The sequence below is a fragment of the Notolabrus celidotus genome, chromosome 3, assembly GCF_009762535.1.
Source record: "Notolabrus celidotus isolate fNotCel1 chromosome 3, fNotCel1.pri, whole genome shotgun sequence".
NCBI lineage: Eukaryota > Metazoa > Chordata > Actinopteri > Labriformes > Labridae > Notolabrus > Notolabrus celidotus.
Genome location: NC_048274.1, coordinates 22,619,166 through 22,644,228, shown reverse-complemented (window position 1 = coordinate 22,644,228; position 25,063 = coordinate 22,619,166). Strand labels below are relative to the sequence as shown.

Here is a 25,063-nt window from a genome sequence, read left to right as displayed (position 1 = left end):
GGTAGTGATGATTCAACAGGCGTTTAAGAACTGCTGACAGTGTACCCAAAGTTAAAGCAATTAATGAAAAAAAAGAGAGTTTACAGCACACTATGACCCACCTTTTTCTGCTGTAGACAACCAAGGATTGTGCTGGCTACTAGCGTATTTGGAATAGTCTCCTGACAGTCCCTACCTTTCCTTTGTGTATGTTTATAATTTTCATATCAGAGCAACTATACTGCTATAAATAACTACAATCTGTAAAAAGAATCAGACTGTTTTCACATTAAGGATGGCCACTTGTGCACTTGTTAGGTCTTTCGGCAAGGCTCTTGCATACAACAAAGCTCACATACCATCAGTGTTACACAGCAGTTTGGGAATCACTGATATAGCTATTAAGCATCATGATACGCTGTGGCATTTTAAAGAGCCTTTAAATAAGAGAAAAACAAAGTCTCACATGCACCTGGAGCTTCAAAGCCTCCAAAACTCTTATTGTGGACTTGAAATACACCAGGCACTTGACACCAGTTGTTAATCAGATAATGAAATCCTCACAGTTACACAAGCCCACTTGTGTGGAAGGGGCTATAAATTATTTGCCATGACAGCATGTGAGGGCAAGGAGAGAGTGAGGGCTGGATTTGGTACCAGGCACTTGCCTTCCTAACTGAATGACGCATCATACGAGCATTATGGTGAAACACTCCATCAGCTATTTCCCCTCAGCAGACTATTTTCATGTATTTATCCTGCTGAATGCAACAGAGTTCAGTTCCTGCTAAGAGAAATATGTGACAAGCAGACTTTCAGGGAATTATGAAATGGCATGCTGTGTCTCTGTAGTCTGTGAAGCCCCTAAAATACACATATTTCAGTGACAGATGAACTGTGAGCTGCAGTTCAGGTTGGAAATGGAAAACACTCCACAGGGACACAGCCTACTCAACATTTTAATGTTAGTAACCTGACCACATAGTTTTAGAGTGAACCCCTGCTCCACTTACCCTTTTCACCTCACTCACCTCAATCACCATGTGGCCTGCCATGGTAACAGTTAACAGGATCCCACCTGGTACAGAGGCCCAAAAGCACGGCAATAGGTCAGCGGGTGTGAGGTGGAAGAGTATCGCCCTCTGACATTGGCAGTGTTTCCGGGTTGGAGCGCTCCTATGGGCCCGGCCTGCCATGGTGGTCCCTGCAGATGGACTGTAGCTCAATCAGATAACCTCTCCTGGGGATCAGTTTCACCTCTGTAACTCTCAAGCGCGACATACAGGGTTAATCTCCCACAGAGGAGATTGATACCTGGATAAGAAAGAATGAAAGATGAGGATATGGTGGTGGAAGTCAAGGTGACTAATAAATTTAGGAGGTTCCCTGACCTCTGAGTTAAGGGGTTGCCAGCTGAAAGTAGCACCCAGAGCAGGATGAGATCTCACTTGTATCCCGTCTATGTGTCCTTAACAAAAATGAGCAGATGGTCAAGACTACAAGGATGTTTGATACCTTTTCTCAATTGTCATTTTCTTCATTGTGAGTTTTGGTGTGATAAACCGGTTCAGTCTCACAATGACCCCTGTGTTACATTTCTAATATTTCTTTCAGGTGCCTCACTCCTGATCTAGGGTTGCCAACTTTCTCACTACTAAATAAGGGACAGGTGCACGGTGCCATGGTGGGTGAGCATGATGTGTGAATTCAGCGTATATCCCGATTCTGATTCACTGGAAATGCAGAAGTGTGTATATACCCTTTAATCCTTCCTGTTTCATTATGTAACCTCATATGAATAAACCTCAAAGAAACCACAATTTGGCTCTTACATCAAAAAACAGGCAAAAGAAAAATGAAATGCAAAAGAGGAGTATGACTCACCGAATGCTCTTTTTCCATGGATACTTTTTTGCTGCTCTTGACTGACTCAAGCAGTATTTTGTCCTTTGCACAGCCAGAGAGAAGTCCTTACACGACAAGTCGCAGTTTACAGATATTTAAGCTATATACAACCAACTGATACATGCGAGGGGCTCTGTGATTGGATGACAGGCGGTGTGATTGGCACATGATCTGCCACTGCCGTTTTATCTGATCCAGGATCTATAGAGTGCAGTCTGCTTTATTATACAATAATTAATAGTAAATATACGGGACAATTAAGGTCCCGTATGAAACAAACCAATTTAGCCCAATATACGTGATGTCACGGCTTATACGGGACAGTTGGCCATATAATTTGAGGGGCATTATTTGAAAATTAAAAGACAATGTCATTTTCTTTTTAATTTTTATTGTGTAACATAATTATCATTGTTGAAGATGAAAATTAAAATGCAATAGGATTATTGAATATGAATATATTCATGAGTCAAATAATGCACACATATTTAGAAGATTAAAAATCATTTCTGTTAATGCAATTCAATTTCAAATTTGCTTTTTCATTACATTTTGGTACATATATGCTTCAATAGTTAGCAACCCTACCTAGATCTCAGCTAAAAGAAAAGGGAGGATAATGTGAGCTCTGAACCATCATTAATTAATTACTTTTATGTACATAATGTTGATACATACTTAAAAAAATACAGATGATCATAGTTTTTCTAGGTAGGATATTTTGTGAGAGGGTATTCAACCAGCCACGAGAAATCTTCATGCAGAACTTTCCAGCCTACACTGCAGCTTTAACAACATGACCCGGAAGAGCATCAGTGTCACCGGCTCTTTCGACTTTTCTTTTCCGCTCAGGTCTCAGCAGTGGTGGGAGCGTGGATTTCATCATCTGGGCTCACAAAATCACCAAATATGAGCGTCCCAGCGTTTTATCGATATTACGGAAGAAGAATCAGGTACGATCGATGTGTTTAAACACTTATGTAGCACCTTTTACTCTGTGGATGAATCGATTAAAGCTATTCAACCAGATAGGTTAGTGTGCTAGGTGGCTATAATGCTAACCGCTCGTAGTTGCTGACAGATGCGTGTTGAGTTTTATCTGAACTCTGATGACAAGTGGAAGAACATTATTCCTGGTTATATTTGTTTTAGATGGCTGTTAGTGTGACCGCTGTAATTCCTTGTTATTTGGTGTTTTCGACCTTAATGTCTAAACGATTAACTCTGATACAAGTCTGTTAGAGGTGTGATGTTGAGCTAGCTAAAACCGCTAGCAGCTAAGCTAGACGTCTAAACAAACAAAGACATAACATAGAAGACACAAATCAAAACATGCTGTTTGCACCAGAACTAGAACTGTTAAAATGATTTAGGGTTCCCACACTTTTCAGCCCACGACTCCCAAAATATAAATAAGACTCCTGACCCCCTCTGTCCCTCAAAGTGGTTTAATGTGGCTTCAGCTGGTCTGCAGAAAATGATCCTACCTATATGAGCATGTGTCTGTGTTTCCTGTGCCTTTATGAATTAATCTATGCTACTGATGCTTTTGATAATGAACAGTTCACTAACTCTAAACTTAGGAGTCATCTGGCAAAGAGAAAGGGGAGGAAAACTCATCAAATGTTCTATTTTCAAGGTTTTATTTGAAGTGTAGCTACTGTTTTTGTCGATATGTTTTACTATAATGGGTAAAATTGACTATTTTTAATTAACTTTTGAAATTAAATTTTTTATTGCATTTTTTCAGTATTTCTTTATTCACCATAAGTTAACAAATTATATATGAGTAATACAAAACCAACAAAGAGAAGAAAAAAAAAGAAATACAAAAAATACTATAATAATAAGAAGAATGAAATAATAAGAAATAACAGTGCAAATAAAAAGAAAGATAAAACATAGAAAACAAGGTAAATAAACAGGTAACTTAAAAAATATATTATGGAATATATCTCACAACCCCCCATTTGTGTCTCGCGACACCCCCAGGGGGTCCTGACCCACACTTTGGGAACCCCTGACTTACATCACACAATGCACAATGCTGATGTGATCTGTTTACTGCTACAGACGTAATTAGCAATGCATTTTTTTTTGTTTGTATTCATTTTTCACTACCATTACCTGTACATGCAAGCTAGGTTTCAGCTTGCATGGCACTAATAGGTCTGATATGTTGGTGGGAGAAATATTAATCAAATGTTTTACCTGTTCAACGTTACAGGCCTCAGAGCTGAGAGCCTACATCAAGTCCAAAGGAGCTGAAATATCAGAAGAAAACTCTGAAGGTGGGCTTCATGCAGATCTGGCTCAGATCATCGAGGCGTGCGATGTCTGCCTCAAAGACGATGATAAAGGTACGTGATGACCATCAAAACATCTGCATCTTGCCTGTGGTCAGTTGTTCAGATTCGGACAATGATAGGTAATAGGTATTTATCACCTGTGGAGTATTCAAGTCGTCCAGCATGCATATCAGCAAGACCCTGGACCTGGCTAAAATTGATACAGCTATTAAATTGAAATGAATCACATCTCTGTCGACAGTAACTGATGGTTAAACTAGTGGTCTTTAACAGATAACCATGAAAAGCCACATGTGTCTCTGTGTTCTTTACAGATGTGGAGAGTGTGATGAACAGCATTGTGTCCTTTGCTGTTAATCCTGGAGACAGAGAAGCAGGAGGCTCTCATTGAAAGTTTGTGTGAGAAGCTTGTGAAGTTCCGTGAAGGAGAGAGACCCTCCCTCAGGATGCAGCTGTGAGTCATATTTTTCCTTAAATATGTTATCAGGTCACTGTTCTGTCAACAGGCAGACAATGGTCATCTCACTTAACAATATAATGCAGCAAGGAAATATTGAATTGCTGAAAATGTGATTTTTGTTGCAACAATTAACCATCTATGTCTTATATTTTGATGCTGCAGGCTGAGCAACCTGTTCCATGGCATGGACGAGAACACTCCAGTGAGGTACACCGGTTCTGGGCCTCATTAAGGTCGCTGCAACTTGTAATGCCATCGCTTTATTCCCACGGACCTTGATCAGGTATGTACATTTATACTCCCAGTCATTAAACTAACAAAAGAACAGGGCTCAAAGTTTAACATCTTCCATTGGCGTCATATTTCTCTCTTCAGCTGATTCGTTGTGCTTGTTTTTGCTGCTCATCAGGTCCGCAAGTGGATTGTAGACTGGAACCTGAACACAGAGAAGAAGCACATACTCTTGAGGCTGGTGTATGAAGCACTGGTTGACTGCAAGAAAAGGTAACACATAGTGTTGGATAGATTCATTTTATTCACATCCTTTAAAGCCTAACACTTTGATTGTTTTTTTTAACTGTAAATGAAATGATCTCGGTGTGAGAGAGTCTTCAACTGTTGATTTACCTCGTTCCACAGTGAGCCTGCAGCTAAAGTAATGGTTGAGCTGCTGGGAAGTTACACAGAAGACAACGCTTCACAAGCCCGTGTTGATGCTCACAGGTAAACTTGAAGATCTCATCTAACATTTCCCACTGAGCTTTATTACAGCATAAGTTTCCATACTTACTCACAAACTGGCATCTCTTACTGTGTCTCTTCTCTTTAGGTGTATCGTGCGAGCTCTCAAAGATCCCAACACCTTCCTGATCGACCACCTTCTCACCCTGAAACCTGTTCGCTTCCTCGAGGGAGAACTCATCCATGATGTAAGGAGCTATCTTTGTCGGGATTCAGCTATGTATTTGTCGGATGACATCCTAGGTCACATGATTAGAATACGCTCCTTGATGTCATTGCTTCCTGATGGTGTAGTTTTCTGCTGCTTTCTTGATGTAAAGTGTTGGTGACAGCTAAGACAAGCATAACCCAATATTAATTGGTGACCAGTCACTGGTTCATAAACTTTGAATGGTGAGCAGCAGGAATGTTTGTACATTACCAGCTGAATGGGCTGAGACAATGATAACATATTTCTTAATAGGGTGTGTGCACAGCTTCGTAAAAGAGATTTCATGGGTCATCAGGCGAGCCTTTCTGAACATATTAATAGTTTAGCCCACTGTTCATCTAGTAGAGCATGTTTGTCTAGGTGACGACATTGAATTGATCTCTCTCCTTAACGTGATTATTCAATCTGCCTCTCTTTTCAGCTGTTAACCATCTTCGTGAGCGCAAAGTTAGCAGCGTACGTAAAGTTTTACCAGAGTAACAAAGACTTCATTGACTCTCTTGGTAAGTAGAAAGAAGTAGAGATGCTGGTTACATCAATTCTGCACAAACACAAACACACTCAACATGTTTGGGAAGTACAATTCATCTTGTTAATGGGAGAAAAGTGTACAAGGCAGCTTAACTTATTTAGCACATTTCAAACACAGGTGATATAAAATGCTTAAAGGCCATCATGGTGTAGGAAGAACTGCACATTCAAGAGTAGTGAGGAATAAAACATGGTGAAATCAGCTGAAATAGAATCTGATTCTTTGATAAAGATACAAAAACAAATTGTGCTCTCAGTGAAGATAATCGGGCTGTTATATGTTGTAAGTTACGCAGAGTCCAGGAAGAAAAATAAAAATCAATCAAGTTAAGAGGAAGTAGAACAACAGAGTTTTTCCGGATAATCTTGGAACAACATTGTGCATGTATCCGGGCAGTGATAAATTGCATGTCCACTCTTTTCTATATTTATTTATTTGTATTCATTTATTATAAATGTGCTAGAACTACTTTTTAAGAGCCTGGTTATTTTGATGTAATGCAACCTCTGTAAGAGAGCAACAAGTAACGATCCTATTAGATATCTTTGAGTCTTCTTGGGAATTTGTCTTCAACTTTTTTATTTTCTCAGTGTGAGAGCAGCTTTGTTTGATTCATACACTGAAAATGTCAACTGTGTTTCTGATGAGGGAGAGAACTTGAAAACACCATAATCTCCAAGAAATACAAATTAGCTTGGGCTTCAACTTTAATCCGACACTTGTTTCCTATGTATTGTATCTCAGTGTTGTGCAGAAGTCATTAAAGTGTGCTTGAACTGTCTTTTAACTAGGGATGCACCGAAAACTCGGCCACCGAAAATCTTCGACCGAAAATGACCCAAAAGTTCATTTCCGGTCTTCAGCCGAAACACTTTTTTCACCTAAACAACACGGCCGAAACAGAATGTCGTGATGAAGCAAGCAAAAAACGCGTCTGGATTGCTCTGTGCAAAAGCGAGTCCTGCAGCGCAGATCACAAGTTCCCCGCGACATTCACTTCACACCAGTGGGTCTTAATAGAGAACACTCCCTCTCTTCTTGCTCCCGTTGAGCTGCTAACTAAAGAGATCAGCTCCTCTGATGCATCTGTAGCAGACGTTATTCCTTTGAGTGCAGCACTAAAGCGTCTTCTAAGCAAAGAGGTTGAGACAGACCACGGAGTGAAAACAATGAAAAGTACACTCTTAGAGTCTGTCAGCACATGTTTCACTGAGATCTATTCGGATCCTCTGCACTTCATCGTGACTGTACTTGATCCGCGTTATAAAGATCATTACTTGGATGTGGGAATAAAGCAGCGCGCAAGAGAAATGATCAAGGCCGCGATGGATGTGGAGAACCCGCTTGGAGACGGAGAAGCACACATCGCAGGAGAAGGAGAACAGAGCAGCTTAGGGGCAGGGGCGTGTCCAGAGCTTTTTGACCAGGGTGGCCCAACTGAGGCTCTCACATAGGCAGGGGTGGCCAGTGCATTTACAAATAAATAACATTTACCCTTTCTGTCCTCACAACATACTTTCATTAAAGTATTAAACAGTTTTTATATTCCCTTTGACTTAAAAGAACAACAAAGTGGCATAAATCTTCTGAGCTTAATTCTTTAAGGACTTACGAAATGTGTTTTTTCAAAGTCACATTGGAGGATAAATGGTCTAGAAAATGCCTGTGCAACACAAACAGAAAATGCATGGCTCAATCTCAAATCCAAGGAGGGAAATGTTACAACTGTCCCTGGTCTCCCTACTAATAATTGGTATAATAATTTATTTTGGTTTTTCGGTTTTTGGCCTTGGTTACCTCATTTTCGGTTTTCGGTTTCGGCCAAGAATTTATTTCGGTGCATCCCTACTTTTAACACAACTTTATCAATGCATGTCATAATTAGCAGTTTTTATAATTACCATATAATGATGTTACAACTCTTTAAGCCAATACACTGTGCTCTGTTGACACAGTAGAGGAATGTATGTGTGTCAGCAATGTGTCTCTTTCTCAGTGCTGAAGACTGGGGTCCAATTACAAGCATGTGTAGGATGGTCTCTGAAAACAGACAATGTAGAATTATGTTTGTGTTAATGAGAAGATTCCCTGACTGCATGCTCCTAAATGTAGCAACAACTATCACAGGGAAACTCCCTGAGTGGAGCCTAATCGACTGTGACTGCTTTGTGCTTAATGATCCCTGCGTGTTGTTCTGCAGGCCTGTCTCACGAGCAGAACATGTCCAAGATGCGTCTGCTGACATTCATGGGCATGGCGGTGGAATTCAAGGAGATCTCCTTTGACACCATGCAACAGGAGCTGCAGATTGGAGCGGAGGATGTTGAGGCCTTTGTCATTGATGGTACAAGCACTTCACCTTTTAAATGAATCCTAGCCTCCTGCCGTTAATACTGTTTGTTTCTTATGAACAACTAATGGAAAGTTAAAAGAAGTACTTGTTTGATACTGAATTATTTTCCCCCTTCTAATGAAAAGAGCACAGTGGTGACAAAAAGACTTGAGTTAGGACTTTACATGGCACAGAACCAAGAATAACACCCAGTGTTTTGTGACCAGAATTAGCTTTCTATTTCTAGTCTCATTTCTCATTCTTGTGTCGGCTTAGATTGAATTGCTTTCTCTCTTAAACTTTGCTGTAACTTAATTCCTTTAATGTCTTCTTTTTCTGTCTAGCTGTTCGTACCAAGATGGTGTACTGCAAAATCGACCAGACACAGAGAAAAGTTGTTGTGAGGTAAGTCCATTCATCAAACCATTACACATAGCTTAACTTGTACTGAATAAAGATCTTTATCAAAGGGGCATTCAAAGCCAGCGTAGACCTGGTTTCATATGCAGACATGATTTACTGTTCCTATAACAGTCCTTGTACTTATGGAGCCACCAGACTTACAGTCTTGTTGTTGGTGCACGTGTAAACAGTGAGGCTCATTGCTTGAGATGTCTGAACTGAATTTAGTATTAAATGTAAGGGTGACTGAAGTACTTTCAGTTCTTCTTACAATAATTTCAAATTAAATAAGACAGCTGAATTCTTTTTATTGTTTCAATGAGGCTTTGTTCTTCGTTGTCTGCAGAACCTCTGGTTTGATTGATTTGTTGCTCCTATTTTCATTTATGTTAGGCCAGAACTAGACTTCATATATGAGCTAGTTAATTGATATGTGGATTAGTTTACATTCCTGGATTTGGCCAAAGCCTTGTCCAAGTCTTGTCTCTATTCAAGGCCGTGGATGCTGAGAATACTAAAAGCCTAATTGTAAATAAATTCCCCTCAAGGAAATATTTCCCATCCATTTCACATAACTCCGCTTCCTCAAGGCTGTAATTTGAGATTTTAAGACAGAATATAAGGCAAAGTCGTCTCTAAATACCTTGTTCCCTTAAATGTAACACATGACTTTGACCCGCATTTATTATGTCAATTTGAAATCTTTCTTCTCTTTTCACTCACCAGCCACAGCACACACCGCACCTTTGGCAAGCAGCAGTGGCAGCAGCTGCATGACAGCCTCACCGCCTGGAAGGCCAACCTCGCAAACGTCAAGACTAGCCTGCAAGCTCTGTCCCCGTCTGCTTAATTCCACCTTAACACAACTGTTTAGACTGCCTGACCCTTGATAATTTTCTTCCATGACTGAAATGATCAGTTTTTATATTCCTCCAATTAAAGATCAGTGGAGATCACTTGTGATTGCTCTTCTTTTGTGAAATATTTAAAGGTCCCTAGAGGTATTGGATTTCAAATAATGTCATAAACACAAAACTTAATTTAATGGGTGGTTAAAATCTTTATCATGCTATTAGTGGACAAAGCATATACAACCCACTCACTCTTCTTGGACAAGTACCCCACTCATTGCCTTATCATCTTTACACAAAGCCATACATTGACTTTAATGGGAGTTCATCCTCCAGCAGCTCTCCACATCTGGTTTTGTTTAAAGGACAACATGTCGGTATTAGATGAGCTGTGACTTGGGGTGAGAAATAGCCTATAGTGAGAGGGTCAGTTGTCTGGGCGCACATGAGAGGTGACAATAGGAAAGTGAACTTAAAATGACCCCGTCGGCTGAGGTCAGAGTCGAAACATCAACACCTTGAGCTTGTGGCGTGGGCTGAGTCACTGCCACTGCAAATCTAAAGCTGTCCACCGGTCTAATGGAGACAGTTTAACTGTAGTCAGCGTGACTCACTGGCTCTTTGTGCCCCTGAAAAGAAGGAAAACAAGGACTTCCACTATCCACTTTATAGTTCTTGTCCTCATTCATTGATGTAAACTAAAGTGCTATTTATCCCTCAGAGAAATCTGTTCTCAGGCATCGGTCCAACATTAGATTGTGAACTCTAATGATATATGGCCCAGGCATTAGGTGTAAAAGGGGTCTGTTAGAGTTCTCTCCCTCTGGGGCTGTGATGAAATCAGTACAGACTGACAAAGAGCAGACTACTGACATTGAATCCCCACCCCCACCCCAAATACAAGCTGCTTTTATATGACTAATAAAGCCACAGCTCATCCTGGTTACTGCTTTAAGTGCCGTGTATGAGGTAATCTGATCACTTCAGACCCTGCCACTAAAATATTCTCTCTCAGATTAAATGGGCATTAGAGGTATACATTTATTGCTGCAGTGTGTTCTTTTTCCTATCATAGCAGAGGTCTGCAGAGGCTCACTGCTCACTTCTGTCCGGTTGTCCACAGAGAGCAGCATCCCCGGCTCTTATCAGTGGGTGTAAATCACAAAACACATTCTCAGGAGCATAACCTCACCAGAGCCACCCGCAAGGTGGAGCGTACAGCAGATAAAAACTAATGTGATCGAAACTTAATAGAATGTGAAATCTAACATCTTGGTTTCCATCTCTCAGCGAATACATCCTTTTCTCTGCAGGCAAAAGCTTTTGTACTATTTTTCTCATTCTGCACAAAGATCCCGCTCACGTCTCTATGAATCTATTACGCAGATGGTTGTTGAAGTGAGACATCCCACATATGAATACTGCATGCTACAGTTGGTTTATCTGCTGCAAATGTCATGACCCCCTCTTATCAAGTACAGATACAGAAGGCTCTGTTAGAAAAGCAAATGAGTTGGTATTTCATTTAGGAGCTGCAGCTGCTTAATGGGAAACTTTTGCATATGCAGTTTAGGTTATCAGTAGATGTCCAAGGTGGCTCCAGTATTTACATTTTTATTTACATTTATTTTATTATTTACATCTTCTGTTATAGTTTTACTCTCCTTCTTTCTAGCCTTTCAATTATTTTATTCGTATATTTTTCAATGACTTCTGAATTAACATAAACCACATCAGGTCATGTGTTTATCTAATTGTTCCCAGGCTTGTTGGCTGGTGACCTCTGAGGGGAAGATGGAATAATAGGAGGCCTTTGTCACATCTTAGATGTCTCATAGTTTGGGTCTCACCCCATGGTTGACAGCCACTTAACTAGTCTACCTGGATGTACAAAAGTAGGAACATTAGCTGCACGTCACATTTTGATCTGTTAGTTCTGATTGTCTTTAATTGTAACATAACACCATGGTAAGTCAGGGACCACTTGTCCTACACAAATTGTTTTGCTTTTCATGCTTAAACTAACTTTGATGGATTTTGTAGTAGAACTTAAGAAGAACTTGTATTGAGACCTTTAATTTGTAACTAGTCTTTTTACACGGCAGCACTGGTACTTTTACTTGAATGATAGACCTTAATGCTTCCTCAGCCTTTGGTCTCCCTTCACTCTGTGTTGGCACAAACACCACTGTGTGAGGTAATGTGGGAATTCATTCTTCATAAGTGTGACTCTATTAATAATTATAACAGCATAGTGGCAGCTTGTGGTAGCAATATCATCTGATATAAACCGAAAAAGCCTAGGATTCTTCATTTTCCTCGCCCCCTTTTCTTTTTTTTCTTTTTTTTAACATATCAACATTCCTCTGGGTGAATCTTAGATACTCTGACAGTGTCCAGAGTCATAGCCAAACACAAGAGACAGTCTCTCACTGCTCTTCAATTAGCACCGTCCAGTAGTCACAACGATAATGTTCAATTGCATCCTATCTCTGCTTTACATAAACACTGACCCAGAGGCCCAGAGGACCAGAGACAGATACGTGTATTTACATGGAGAGAGTGAAACATAAACACTTTTGTGCAGGAGGGTTTGCCAGCAGAATGGGAAACTTTACTATCACCGTGTTGCTTCATGCTTTCAGTTTGTGATGTCTCTAAAATTGCCACAGTCACCATTTGTTGTGGAGGAAAAAGCCAGTGTAGCTATTTTATCACTAAGGCTGGTCTTTTCTCAGCCAAAATGACTCCTCACTCTGTATCCTAACCTTTTCCCATACAAGGCTTGTGTGTTGTGGTGTAGTGATGTAGTCACCAGCTCCTGAGCTACTGAGACAACCTAAGAGAGGAGCTTTAGTGCTTGTAAAAGAGTCCAACGAACCAGATGATTTATAGCCTTGTGTTGCACTGGTAATTTGTGCCCACCCATAAGAAGTGTAGATACATCACTGTAAACATGAACAAGACAATGTGACTAAAGCGGATCAGATGTTGCGGCAAAATTACAGCACTTGACACTTTTAAGGGGTCATTTAAGTAAGGTGACCCTTTAAGTCCCAGTAAAGTTAAGAGTCTAAAATGGAAAAAATGTGCCACATGCGTTAAATAAAGTAAGAGTGCATTTATTAAAAGTTGGCTCCTTTTAAAAAATACATTAATTTAGGTTCATTGTTAACTACTCTGTAAACCAGGGGTGTCAATCATGCGGCCCGCGGGCAAAAACAGGCCCGCCCGAGGTTCCAATCAGGCCCACGAGATGACTCTGAAGAGTGAAAAAATTACAGAGAAGACATTAACTGCAATTTTTCGATAAAAGTAACTACTATTTCAAATTTGTCCTCTGGGGGTCACATAAAATCATAGTGCTGACGGAGCGCACCTGAACGGCGTTTTATTTCTTAAAGTGAGAAAATAGATTACTTGCTGTTTGCATAATCCGGTTGAGATTCATAAAGACTTTTTAGAGCACTATAAGATGATCCACTAACTACTAACAATAGCACTACACCCCTACATACAACACTGTCCAGCAAGCAAACTGTTCATGCTCGAGCAGGGGGGTCCAGAATAGTCAACTTTACCTTCTTCATTATTATAATCTCTGTTCTTTTGCTGTTAACATTACACACTGTGTCAAGTGAATGGGTAACCTGTGTGTTTGGTGTGTTCGCAGCAGGTTTCAGGGTTTAAAGAGTAAAATATTCGGCCCACTATGAGACTCATCATGGCAAAAAATACAACAGCTGTTTCTGTAGAAAGATAGTTCATTAAATGTGAACATTTTCAGAATGTACTTGTACTTTTTTGCACTGAAACAAAGAGAAAAATGTAGAGTTGTCATTATTTATAGGTTAGTATATTAGGATTTTACTGGTCCGGCCCAGTTCAGATCATCTTGGGCTGTATGTGGCCCCTGAACTGAAATGAGTTTGACGACTCTGCTGTAAACACTGCATTTGATGGCACATCTTTTTGAAAGGATTGTTAGAGTTAATATTTGTTTCTTTACTGTCAAAATTAAACAGCCTGTTTATTGCTGCTCTCTTTCTCTCTCTTTTAGGCACAGATCTATCTAATTGCTACAGTCAAATGATCCAGCCAGTCAAGACAAAACAGGCTATGTCCAAGAGTTCAGGTCTGTCAGTATGTGGCCTTGGGTGGAGTTGTGGTCACTGAATCACAATCCAAAGTCAGATGATGTATGTTTAATTCTATGTAACACTTCTGTGTGAAAAGTTCAGCTGAAACTGAAACCAATAAGCTTCCATGGTTTCAGCTGCCATCTAGCGTCCGCCTGCATTTTCAGAACTTATCATATTATCCAGGTAAACGGGATCGATTGGTCGAGTCTGCGCAGGTAATGTAGGAAGAGCAGAGGCCACATCTGTTGGTGGTAAACAAAGAGGTGTTTTAGAAGTACTGGATTTTTATTTGAACTCTCCGTGGACTAGTAGAGCTGTATTTCACTGTACTTTTGACTGTAAACAATGAGCTGCGGAAAACTTAGTCATTGGAAGCTGCTGAACACAGCTGTTGTTTGTGACTGTCGGTGAAAGTTCCCTGACTCATCTAATCAGCGTCGAGGTTCGGACACGTCTCCTCTGCTCTTTTATGTAGCTTTCATTTTGTTGCTGTTCACTTTTTCAACATTTTGGGACACTTTTTTCCCTAGGTGAAGTAAAATATAGACATAGTGCTGGTTGGTGAACATTAAGTGTTTGAAGGAACAGGGTATGTGTGTTTGACAGTACTCTGCCCTCTGGACTGACAATTCATGCCCCGCCCGGTGTTAGCGCGCAGGTGCACATATTATGGCCATGTTTTTTCATCTGTTCATACTCCTCCAACTTCTGTCATATGGAGATCTGGCCTGTATGAGGAGGCTGTTGACCACAGATGAAGGAGACCAAGAAGGTAAGATACCGCACCCCAAAGAATTACAACAAATTACAGTTTTTCATGTTCAGGCTACAGGCTATATTGTATGTGTTTGGACACTGCTGGGTTTCCAGTATTTGTAGATCAGGGGGACGCAAACTCGTTCCTGGGTCGCCATCTACTGTTCAACCGGTTCGACTTTGAGATTTTTGTGCCTGGAAATCTGGAGAGGGAGTGTTATGAAGAAGTCTGCAATTATGAGGAAGCGAGGGAGGTCTTTGAAAGCACCCAGGATACAGTTAAGTGATGCAGCTCACTCAGTGTTTGTTGTGTGAATGGAAAAGCCTTCATCACCACCTCACCATAACATTGATGTGTTGTTTTGCAGGATGATTTCTGGGAAAAATACATTTCAGGTAAGGAAAGAGGAGTAGCCCAATCTTTGACTTCATTACATGTAAAATTGCGGTGGCCCTGAAGTGCAAATCACAATGACAATTCAGAAAACACTAAGGCAATTCAGAAAACACTACGGCAATTCAGAAAACACTACGACAATTCAGAAAACACTACGACAAATCAGGAAACACTACGACAATTCAGAAAACACTACGACAAATTAGAAAACACTACAACAAATTAGAAAACACTACAACAAATTAGAAAACACTACGACAAATTAGAAAACACTACGACAATTCAGAAAACACTACGACAAATTAGAAAACACTACAACAAATTAGAAAACACTACAACAAATTAGAAAACACTACAACAAATTAGAAAACACTACGACAATTCAGAAAACACTACGACAATTCAGAAAACACTACGACAAATTAGAAAAACACTACGACAAATTAGAAAACACTACGACAAATTAGAAAACACAACGACAATTCAGAAAACACAACGACAAATTAGAAAACACTACGACAAATTAGAAAACACTAAGACAAATTAGAAAACACAACGACAATTCAGAAAACACTACGACAAATTAGAAAATGTCCGGTTTGGTTAATGTTGTAGTGTTTTCTGATTTGCCGTTGTGATTTGCACTTCAGGGCCACCGTATAAAATTACACAAGTAATGTAGAGATTTGTGTTGTTTAGGAACAAATTTATCTCTCTTTTAGCAAGAGCAATTATGCTACTAATGCTCTCAAAACCTGTTTCACCACTTGCTCAACAGTCCACGGTAGCTTTTAAATTTATTGCCATGTTTACAAGACAGTGTGTTGCTGAAATTCCACTTGTTTAGAATCAGCAAAGATGACTTCATTTTGAAAAGATCTCATATCTGAATGCTACTACATGTACATTTAAAATGATATCACCTCTCCTCTAAGACTACAGACTCAATATCAGATGAAAGAGATGATTCACAGTGTGTTTTTCACATGTATTCTTTTTATTATATAGTGTAGCTCACTGTCCTTAATAGTCTAAGTCCTGTGTACTGTACTGTACTCTGATGCTCCACAGATAAGGACAAGCGCTCTCGGGTAGACGTGACCTCTCTGTTAGTGGGACTGATTGCTGCTGGAGTGACCATTGTTATTGTCGGCCTCCTGCTCTGGTATTTCTGTCAAGGAAAATGCAAGGATGACTTAAGCCGGGCTAGGTGAGTAAGAGAGTATTTAGTAAATATTTATTACTTATTTAGTTTAATTACTTTGACTGTTAAATAAGGAAAAATGCAGGACAAAAAATCCCCTGTATGTGGCAATGTAGAGTTTACCATTACAATTTGTCATACACAACAAGTTTGAGGTTGACTTTAACAGTCATATTAATGAGTATTAATGATTCTAAATCCAAAGTGCCTAGTTACTATTCAGTCTAAATGATTCAATGCCAGGATTAGTGTCTACAAAAGACCCTATTCTCTAAAACAGTAGCCAACACAGCTTTGGTGTATATTGTAGCTGCCAAAAGCAGCTTCTGTTGTAGAGCAGGAAAGGTGAACTCATTCAAAGCTCCTGGATGGACTTTTTATCTGGTTATGAAACAGAATGAAATTAGCAGTGAGGCCTCTTTATGTAATACAAAGGCAAAAATGACCATTAGCAAAAGGATTTACAATTTTGATAAAGTTAAGCCTGATATATACTTCTGCTGCGCCTTAGGTCTGCGTAGCTCCTGTAACTACGTAGAGGCCTGACATGCACCTCCTCCAAAATATGACTGTGTCGTATCAGGCTCCGCTGCATTGTATTTCCTGCATTTATAGCACTTCCGGGATCCCCGCACATAGGCCGAGTATTTAATCTCCTCCAACATATCCTCTCTATTCTTCCCTGTAATCATTGCTGTATGATAAACAACAACATGCATGAGCTGTAAATTAACGATATGTTTGGAATTGCTGTCAATAAGTAAATAGAAAATGTAGCAGGGCCGGAAACAGGGGACCTACCAGCAGGGTTCCCACGCATCCTGGAAAACCTGGAAAACCTGGAAAACAGTTGACCAGTTTTCCAGTACTGGAAAACACCTGGAAAATAGGAGAAAAAGTCAAATGTCCTGGAAAATCACATATAGTCCTGGAAAATTATTCCAACATGGCTGCGTGTGACCTGACCCTATTAACAAAACACATCCCCATTCATTGAAAGTTGAGCGCACGCTGTGCTGGAAAAGACAGCGACACTGCACAACTTTCTTCACATCTTTTCTCCTTCACTTATCATAATCATGCATTCACAGAAAACGGGGGTATATTGTTTATGTTTTATGGTACATGAACCTTGTAGAGTGCTCTTTTGATTCAAAGAGTCTTATATTTAAGTTATAGTGTGACCAGTGGAGTCGGGCAGAGAGCTTCGGGGTCTGTGCCTCACAACTTTCTCTGCAGGCTGAGAGCTCAATTACAGTACTCTAGCTCAGTTGTTCTCAAAGTGGGGTTCTGGGACCCCTGGGGGTCCGCGAACCATAGCGTGGGGGTCCGTGAAATAATTTGAATACATTTCTAATAAATAATAAAATTGTGCTGTGTCATTACAAAACAGCATATACACCATTGTTATGATACCATTTGGTGGCTCGAAGGGATATGTGAGTCTTGCTACTGTTAATTTACTGAAAGCGTTTAAGATCAATTACTTGAAAAGTATAAATGCTGTCATGTTGAGTCCACAAGGAATGAAATGACCCTCTGTTTTAAAGTATATAAGTGTTATTTACTTCATTCAAATTGAAGTGTTAGCTGTTTATCACTATGGTACAGGTCTGAAGTATTTACATTGCTACGTTTTACAATACAAATAGTTCCAAGGGCATCTAAGAGTGCAAAGGGTAGTAAGCATGTGCTTTAGTGATGGGAAGTTCAGTTCTTTTCAGAGAGACGGCTCTCTTAACTCGGCTCCCAAAGAATGGTCGGCTCTTTCGACTCCCGAACGGCTCTTAATTTAAGCTCTTGTGTAGCAGTATGTTTTACCTTAATTTTGCAAAAAATAATGTTTTTTGTCGAAAACCCTTTTACATACAGTGTTTTTATGAGAAGACTTATAATTGACCAATTTTCTGCATTTATTGTGTTACAAAACCATTCTCACCCTGATCCTAGGGTTATGATTAGGGTTAGGGTTGTGATTAGGGTTAGGGTTAGGGTTATGATTAGGGTTAGGATTAGGGTTGTGATTAGGGTTAGGGTTAGGGTTGTGATTAGGGTTAGGGTTAGGGTTATGATTAGGGTTAGGATTAGGGTTAGGATTAGGGTTGTGATTAGGGTTAGGATTAGGGTTAGGATTAGGGTTGTGATTAGGGTTAGGGTTGTGATTAGGGTTAGGGTTATGATTAGGGTTATGATTAGGGTTAGGATTAGGGTTGTGATTAGGGTTAGGGTTAGGGTTGTGATTAGGGTTAGGGTTAGGATTAGGGTTGTGATTAGGGTTAGGGTTAGGGTTGTGATTAGGGTTAGGGTTAGGGTTGTGATTAGGGTTGTGATTAGGGTTAGGGTTAGGGTTGTGATTAGGGTTGTGATTAGGTTTAGGGTTAGGGTTGTGATTAGGGTTGTGATTAGGGTTGTGATTAGGGTTAGGGTTAGGGTTGTGATTAGGGTTGTGATTAGGGTTGTGATTAGGGTTGTGATTAGGGTTGTGATTAGGGTTAGGGTTAGGGTTGTGATTAGGGTTAGGGTTGTGATTAGGGTTAGGGTTAGGGTTGTGATTAGGGTTAGGGTTGTGATTAGGGTTAGGGTTGTGATTAGGGTTGTGATTAGGGTTAGGGTTAGGGTTGTGATTAGGGTTGTGATTAGGGTTAGGATTAGGGTTGTGATTAGGGTTAGGGTTGTGATTAGGGTTGTGATTAGGGTTGTGATTAGGGTTAGGGTTAGGGTTGTGATTAGGGTTGTGATTAGGGTTAGGGTTAGGGTTGTGATTAGGGTTGTGATTAGGGTTAGGATTAGGGTTGCGATTAGGGTTAGGGTTAGGGTTGTGATTAGGGTTGTGATTAGGTTTAGGGTTAGGGTTGTGATTAGGGTTAGGGTTGTGATTAGGGTTAGGATTAGGGTTAGGGTTGTGATAAGGGTTAGGGTTATGATTAGGGTTAAGGTTAGGGTTAGGGTTAGGGTTAGGATTAGGGTTGTGATTAGGGTTAGGGTTAGGGTTGTGATTAGGGTTGTGATTAGGTATAGGGTTAGGGTTGTGATTAGGGTTAGGATTAGGGTTGTGATTAGGGTTAGGGTTGTGATTAGGGTTAGGGTTGTGATTAGGGTTAGGGTTAAGGTTAGGGTTGTGATTAGGGTTAGGGTTGTGATTAGGGTTGGGGTTGTGATTAGGATTAGGATTATGATAAAGGTTAGGATTAGGGTTAAGATTAGGGTTAGGATTAGGGTTAGGGTTGTGATTAGGGTTAGGATTAGGGTTAGGGTTGTGATAAGGGTTAGGGTTAAGACTAGGGTTAGGATAAGGGTTAGGATTAGGGTTAGGTATGTGATTAGGGTTAGGATTCAGATAAAGGTTAGGGTTAGGATTAGGGTTAAGGTTAGGGTTAGGGTTGTGATTATGGTTAGGGTTGTGATTAGGGTTAGGATTAGGGTTAAGACTAGGGTTAGGATTAGGGTTAGGATTAGGGTTAGGGTTGTGATTAGGGTTGGGGTTGTGATTAGGGTTAGGATTCGGGTTAGGGTTGTGATTAGGGTTAAGGTTAGGGTTAGGGTTGTGATTAGAGTAAGGGTTACGGTTAGGATTAGAGTTAGGGTTAGGGTTAGGATTAGGATTAAGGTTAGGATTAGGATTAGGGTTAGGGTTAGGGTTAGGGTTAGGGTTAAGGTTATGATTAGGGTTAGGGATATGATTAGGGTTAGGATTAGGATTAGGATTAGAACCATAACTAAATTTAAATAAACAACCAGAACCAAACTCAAGCAAACCCAACCAGAACCAAACCAGACCTGAACCTGAACCCGAACCAAACCAGAACAGACCAGAACCAAACTGGAACCGAACCAGAACCAAACCAGAACAGAACCGTATCAGAACCGAACCAGAACCGAACCTTACCGGAACCGAACCAGAACCGAACCAGAACCGTACCAGAACCGACCTGTACCAGCACCGAACCAGAACAGAACCGTATCAGAACCGAACTCAAGCAAACAAAACCAGAACCAAACTCAAGCAAACCCAACCAGAACCGAACCAGACCCGAAACAGAACCGTTGCAGAAACGAACCAGAACCAGAACAGAACCGAACCAGACCCGAACCAGAACCATACCAGAACTGAACCAGAACTGACCCAGAACCGAACCAGAACCGAACCAGAACCATACCAGAACCGAACCAGAACCGAACTGTACCAGAACCGAACTGTACCAGAACCCAACCAGAAACGAACTTGAACAGAACCAGAACCCTACCAGTACCGAACCAGAACCGAACCGAACCAGAACCGAACTCAAGCAAACAGAACCAGAACCCAACTCAAGCAAACAGAACCAGAACCAGAACCAAACTCAAGCAAACAGAACCAGAACCAGAACCAAACTCAAGCAAACAGAACCAGAACCAAACTCGAGAAAACAGAACCAGAACCAAACTCATGCAAACAGAACCAAACTCTTGGCATTGAGAAAAATCCGATGCCTCAGCTTGGATGGGCTGATCCGATTTCTCCTCTCAGTGGCTATTTGCCCGGTCTTCAAGAAGACTCTCTCTGAAGGAACAGATGTAGCAAGGATACACAGCCTCCCCTCCATCACCTGTATCCTATATCCTCACATGTGATTGACCGCATGGCCGCCATGCTGACCAATCAAAAGTTCTGCCGTGAGCAGAGCTGGGGCTGAACACTGTGAGAGCAAAGCAGCGAAAGAAAAAAACTGGGAGCCGGCTCTTCTGATTCACTATAAAACATCGTCTCTCAGAGCCGCAGCTTTTAATCATGACGCATCACTAATGTGCTTAATTTGTGTTACAATTATGAGGGGGGAGCGAGTAGGAGTCCAAATCCTGATAGTGAAAACAAACGGAACAAAAAGAGCGACACAGCTGCACAGAAACTCCACGTTGTAGACATCGCTGATCATAATAGACATCGCCATGCAGGAAGACAGTTTACATTTTTTTAAAATCTCTGAGAGATCTTCAAATACAGAGTGCGTCTTTACACCGGTGCAATTTTTTCAGAGTTTAACTCAAATTTTAAAAAATGTGACATTTGCTTTGTTTTATATCGACCACTTAGCAGGATGAATATCATGATTAAGCAGGTATATTTTGAGTTTGAGTTGAGTTGAGAAACATTTGTGGCCATTTTTGTCATTTTGTTCTATTTAGGTCATTAAAGCACTGATCCTCTGATCAGTATTATTATTTCATTATTTCAGCAAGACCGCTTCCTGATTCCTTTGCAGGCTCTTTTGTTTTTTACTTAGCTCATTTTATATTTTTTGAGAAAAGAGAAAGCTGAGATGTTGCCCATCATTGTTACTTGGTTGCACTAATAAAGTGAAGTGCTTTACATCTGTGGTTGCATTATTCTATTATCAATTTGCCATAATTTTTATGTATGTAAGAGTTATTTCATTGATAGCCATAGACTACATGTCTTTCAATGTAGACTTCCACTGAAAGGAACATCTTAGACTATTTAGGGACTAAATTAGGAACTAAACTTAGACTGTCATACCAGCTTGATCATCAATGAAAATATCTTGGAAGTGTCCTGGAAAATGATCTCTGGGAAAGAGTGGGAACCCTGACCAGAGAGACCACACTGCCCTCAAGTGTTTCGGCAGAGTTTTGCTGCGCGACACAGACACATTGGCGCAAGTGTGTAGTGCTCATGTCCGCGTCAACCTATTCTGCGTAGTGTCGACGCAGGCTTAATTTCTAATGCCTGCTACTACTGTGAGGGGTGGGTGTTAAATGGGGGGTTTACAGTATGGTGAAGGAAAACTCCTTTTTTTGATACTTTTATTATCCAAAAGGAAGAACGGTACAGAAACATCTTTTAATACTTGAAGGCTTTAAAAAGGTCACACACAGTATAAATGATATGATCTGTACATTGTGTCTCCTCACAGCTCCATTCGGGCTCGACCCAGGAGAAGTAACGCTTCTCTAATAATGCGACGCCTAGAGGAGGTGTCCTTACAACCTGTGGTCCCCCCTGCACCCCCACACCTGGTGGAGGAAATGGACCCTCCAGGGCTGCCATCCTATGAGCAAGCGATAGCAAAAAGTGGACAACACGACGCCCCACCTCCTCCTTATCCTGGGTAATTGCATAGTCACTTTTACTTGAAGTCTGCATATAACTCACTTTTCAAGTTTTTCTTGTGCATGTACACAATCCATACAGTCACAGACTCCAGACTGAAGACCATTTCTTGTCTTTTCTTGTTTTTGCTTTTAGCTCAAGAGCTGGAAGCATTCGGCGATAGTATACTCAGAACATCCTATCAGCATGTCTGCAAACATTAAACAGACAGCTCAGTTATATACTGTGCTGCATTGCTCAATGTTGTATAACTTTTTTTCATCATCACAAGATTTGAAAAACACTTTGGTGCCTTGTGGTTATTGCTCTGATTAAGCTTTCTTTTGTACATTTGTATTACCTCTGGTTTGTCAGTGTGCCTTTTCTTTAGCAGTTTGATTTTGTCCTTTTTTTTAACAATCTTTTTCTCAAACATGTCCTCTACTGACCAATGTCTCAGCTGTGGTTACGCTCTGTAATGTAACCACAACTCTGTGTTGAATAAGCTTTACAATACCCAGTTTGCTGCTCTTTTTTAAATGAAAATGAAGAATTATTAACGTTGACGTCAGAGCTTTAAGTTAAGAGTATTTGAGCCTTTAGGGGTGTGTTGCTTTTGATCACAGCATTGAAGGGCTGAGAGTAAGATCAGAGGGATGTTTCATTATATGATAAGTATTAATCAGAATGAAGAGCGATAGACAGCTGTACAAAGCTGTACAGCTTTCTGTCTCCTGTAGAAGGAGAGAAATAAAATGCAATACAGTTTTTGATGATAGTATGGTTTATGTTTTTATCAAGACAATGTTTTTAAGGATAACACAAGTATTTTGAATGCTCTGTCTAACTAGCTTGCTTCATTTAGATTATGTTTGAAATGTTAATCATCATCCTTTAGCCTTTATTTTTACATGCAGATGATCCATTAGTTCCACTGTAATTTAATTAAAACTATGTTTTTCCAATTATGAAGTGATATGAAAACACAGGTGAGAGGTCTTCATGGAAGGTTTCCCATTGTTTTATATTGACAGAGAACATTTTACATCATGGATGAAAGTGATACCTGCAGTATGACAACTAAACATGGTTATATTTTTAATGTAAAGGATGCAGCAGAATAGTTTGTCTGACACATCAAAATAATGTCATACACTGAATTGTAATGTGACTGATCATGAACAGAATCTTGTCGATTCCAGGGACTTATTATACAATGTAAAACAGTAAACAAGTTATAATCAAGGTATCACGATGAGATCATGCAAAGTCATTTGCTGATCTGAAGCATTTCTACCTGAATTGAAAACTTTTCTTTTTCAATAAAAATGATATTTTGATATTTTTGAGTCATCTTGTAACTTTGTGTGTGGTTGTGAATGAGCTCATAAGTCATACTTATTGAAACAAAAAATCTGAAAATAATCATCTCTCGGATTATGTAAGCAATATTAGATGGAAATCATAACTTTTTTAACTATGGGGGAAAAATTCACGATGCCCTAGTGACTTTCATTCTTAATTTAGTGAGATTTAAGGCCTCAAGAGATATTATCTTCTTGTATAACCTTAAATCTGATTAGTCCACATCTAATGCACTTTATGTTAAGTATTCAACATTAAGTTAAATGTTCCATTGTCAGAAAACTACATAATTGCAGCAGGATGGAACGCTGGTGGCCTAACAGCCTAAGCGCCCCACGTACAGAGGCTACAGTCCTCGTCACAGGGGTCACCGGTTCGATTCCCGGCCAGTCAACCATTTCCTGCATGTCTTCCCCCGCTCTCTCCTCCCCACATTTCCTGTCTCTCTTCAGCTGTCCAATAAAATAAAGACAAAAAGGCCAACACAAATAAAATAAAATAAAATAATTGCAGCAGGATGATGTATTCATAATGATGTATAACGTATTATTTTAAATTGAATATTTTTTAATAATTACTCTTACTTCTTCTACTACTTCTACAAATAATAATAATATTGATAGTCACGAGCAGGGTTATCAAACTATACCACATACTGTATGTATTACTACTGATTAATTCACTGTCAGTTATGGCAGTGGGTTATACATAAGACTACATGATAGATCTCAAAGTTGTATTATCTTCAGTGGTGGACAGTAACAGAGTAAATTTACTTGAGTACAGTACTTAAGTAGATTTTTTGAGTATCTGTTCTTTGCTTGAGTATTATTTTGGGGGATACTTATTACTTTTACTCCACAACATTCAGAAGACGATTATTGTACTTTTGACTCCACTACATTTCTATCAGTGCTCTAGTTACTCACTACTTTTGCTTTTAAGTCAGCTCATGAATTTGCTTCTCTTGTCTGACATCTGATCCCTAAGACAGTAAAATGTGTTTGTGTAGTTCTGTTTGTCTCTGTGGTTTAGTTATACCTGTATATCCTGCGTCTCCACGGACCTGAATGTGGAGCAAAGCTTGTTGAGCTACATAACATTTGTTTCATTCCAGATGAACATTTCAAACTCAGTTGTCGGTGCTTGGAGTAATTTAGTTTCTGTTTTTATTCCATGGTATAGTTTTTAGAGATTTCAAGTAATGTTTTCTAAGTAAACATAATTTAACAGAATGTACTCTTATGTATTCTTGATGGCACTTATATGTTTTGAATACACAAAGTTTTTAGATTTTTATAAGAAGTACTTTGAATACTTACAGTACCAGTCAAAAGTGTGGACACACCTTTTCATTGAATGTTTTTTTATTTATTTTAATTATTTTCA

At 39.8% G+C, this 25,063-nt stretch overlaps 2 protein-coding genes across 3 annotated transcripts; both read left to right on the top strand.

The window, feature by feature from the left end:
- Nucleotides 1-1,314: 1,314 nt before the first annotated feature.
- eif3m (eukaryotic translation initiation factor 3, subunit M) lies at nucleotides 1,315-9,827 on the top strand. The gene is given in 15 exon segments (XM_034680323.1): nucleotides 1,315-1,340; nucleotides 2,693-2,837; nucleotides 4,112-4,244; nucleotides 4,508-4,539; nucleotides 4,541-4,647; nucleotides 4,816-4,866; nucleotides 4,868-4,908; nucleotides 4,911-4,936; nucleotides 5,063-5,157; nucleotides 5,293-5,376; nucleotides 5,483-5,582; nucleotides 6,027-6,108; nucleotides 8,338-8,481; nucleotides 8,814-8,874; nucleotides 9,598-9,827. Coding segments are annotated over 15 exon segments (1,251 nt in total). The 3' UTR covers nucleotides 9,722-9,827.
- A 4,024-nt stretch (nucleotides 9,828-13,851) lies between these two features.
- On the top strand, nucleotides 13,852-23,655 carry prrg4 (proline rich Gla (G-carboxyglutamic acid) 4 (transmembrane)). Of its 2 annotated transcripts, XM_034680933.1 has the most exons (7): nucleotides 14,046-14,306; nucleotides 14,471-14,636; nucleotides 14,735-14,898; nucleotides 14,989-15,016; nucleotides 16,089-16,227; nucleotides 22,134-22,328; nucleotides 22,466-23,655. In XM_034680933.1, the coding sequence occupies exons 2-7, from the start codon at nucleotides 14,534-14,536 to the stop codon at nucleotides 22,491-22,493; spliced, it is 657 nt and encodes a 218-aa protein (XP_034536824.1). In that variant the 5' UTR covers nucleotides 14,046-14,306; nucleotides 14,471-14,533; the 3' UTR covers nucleotides 22,494-23,655. The 2 variants fall into 2 exon arrangements, with proteins under 2 accessions (XP_034536826.1, XP_034536824.1); XM_034680935.1 differs by having other exon boundaries at nucleotides 13,852-14,636.
- Nucleotides 23,656-25,063: the final 1,408 nt, after the last annotated feature.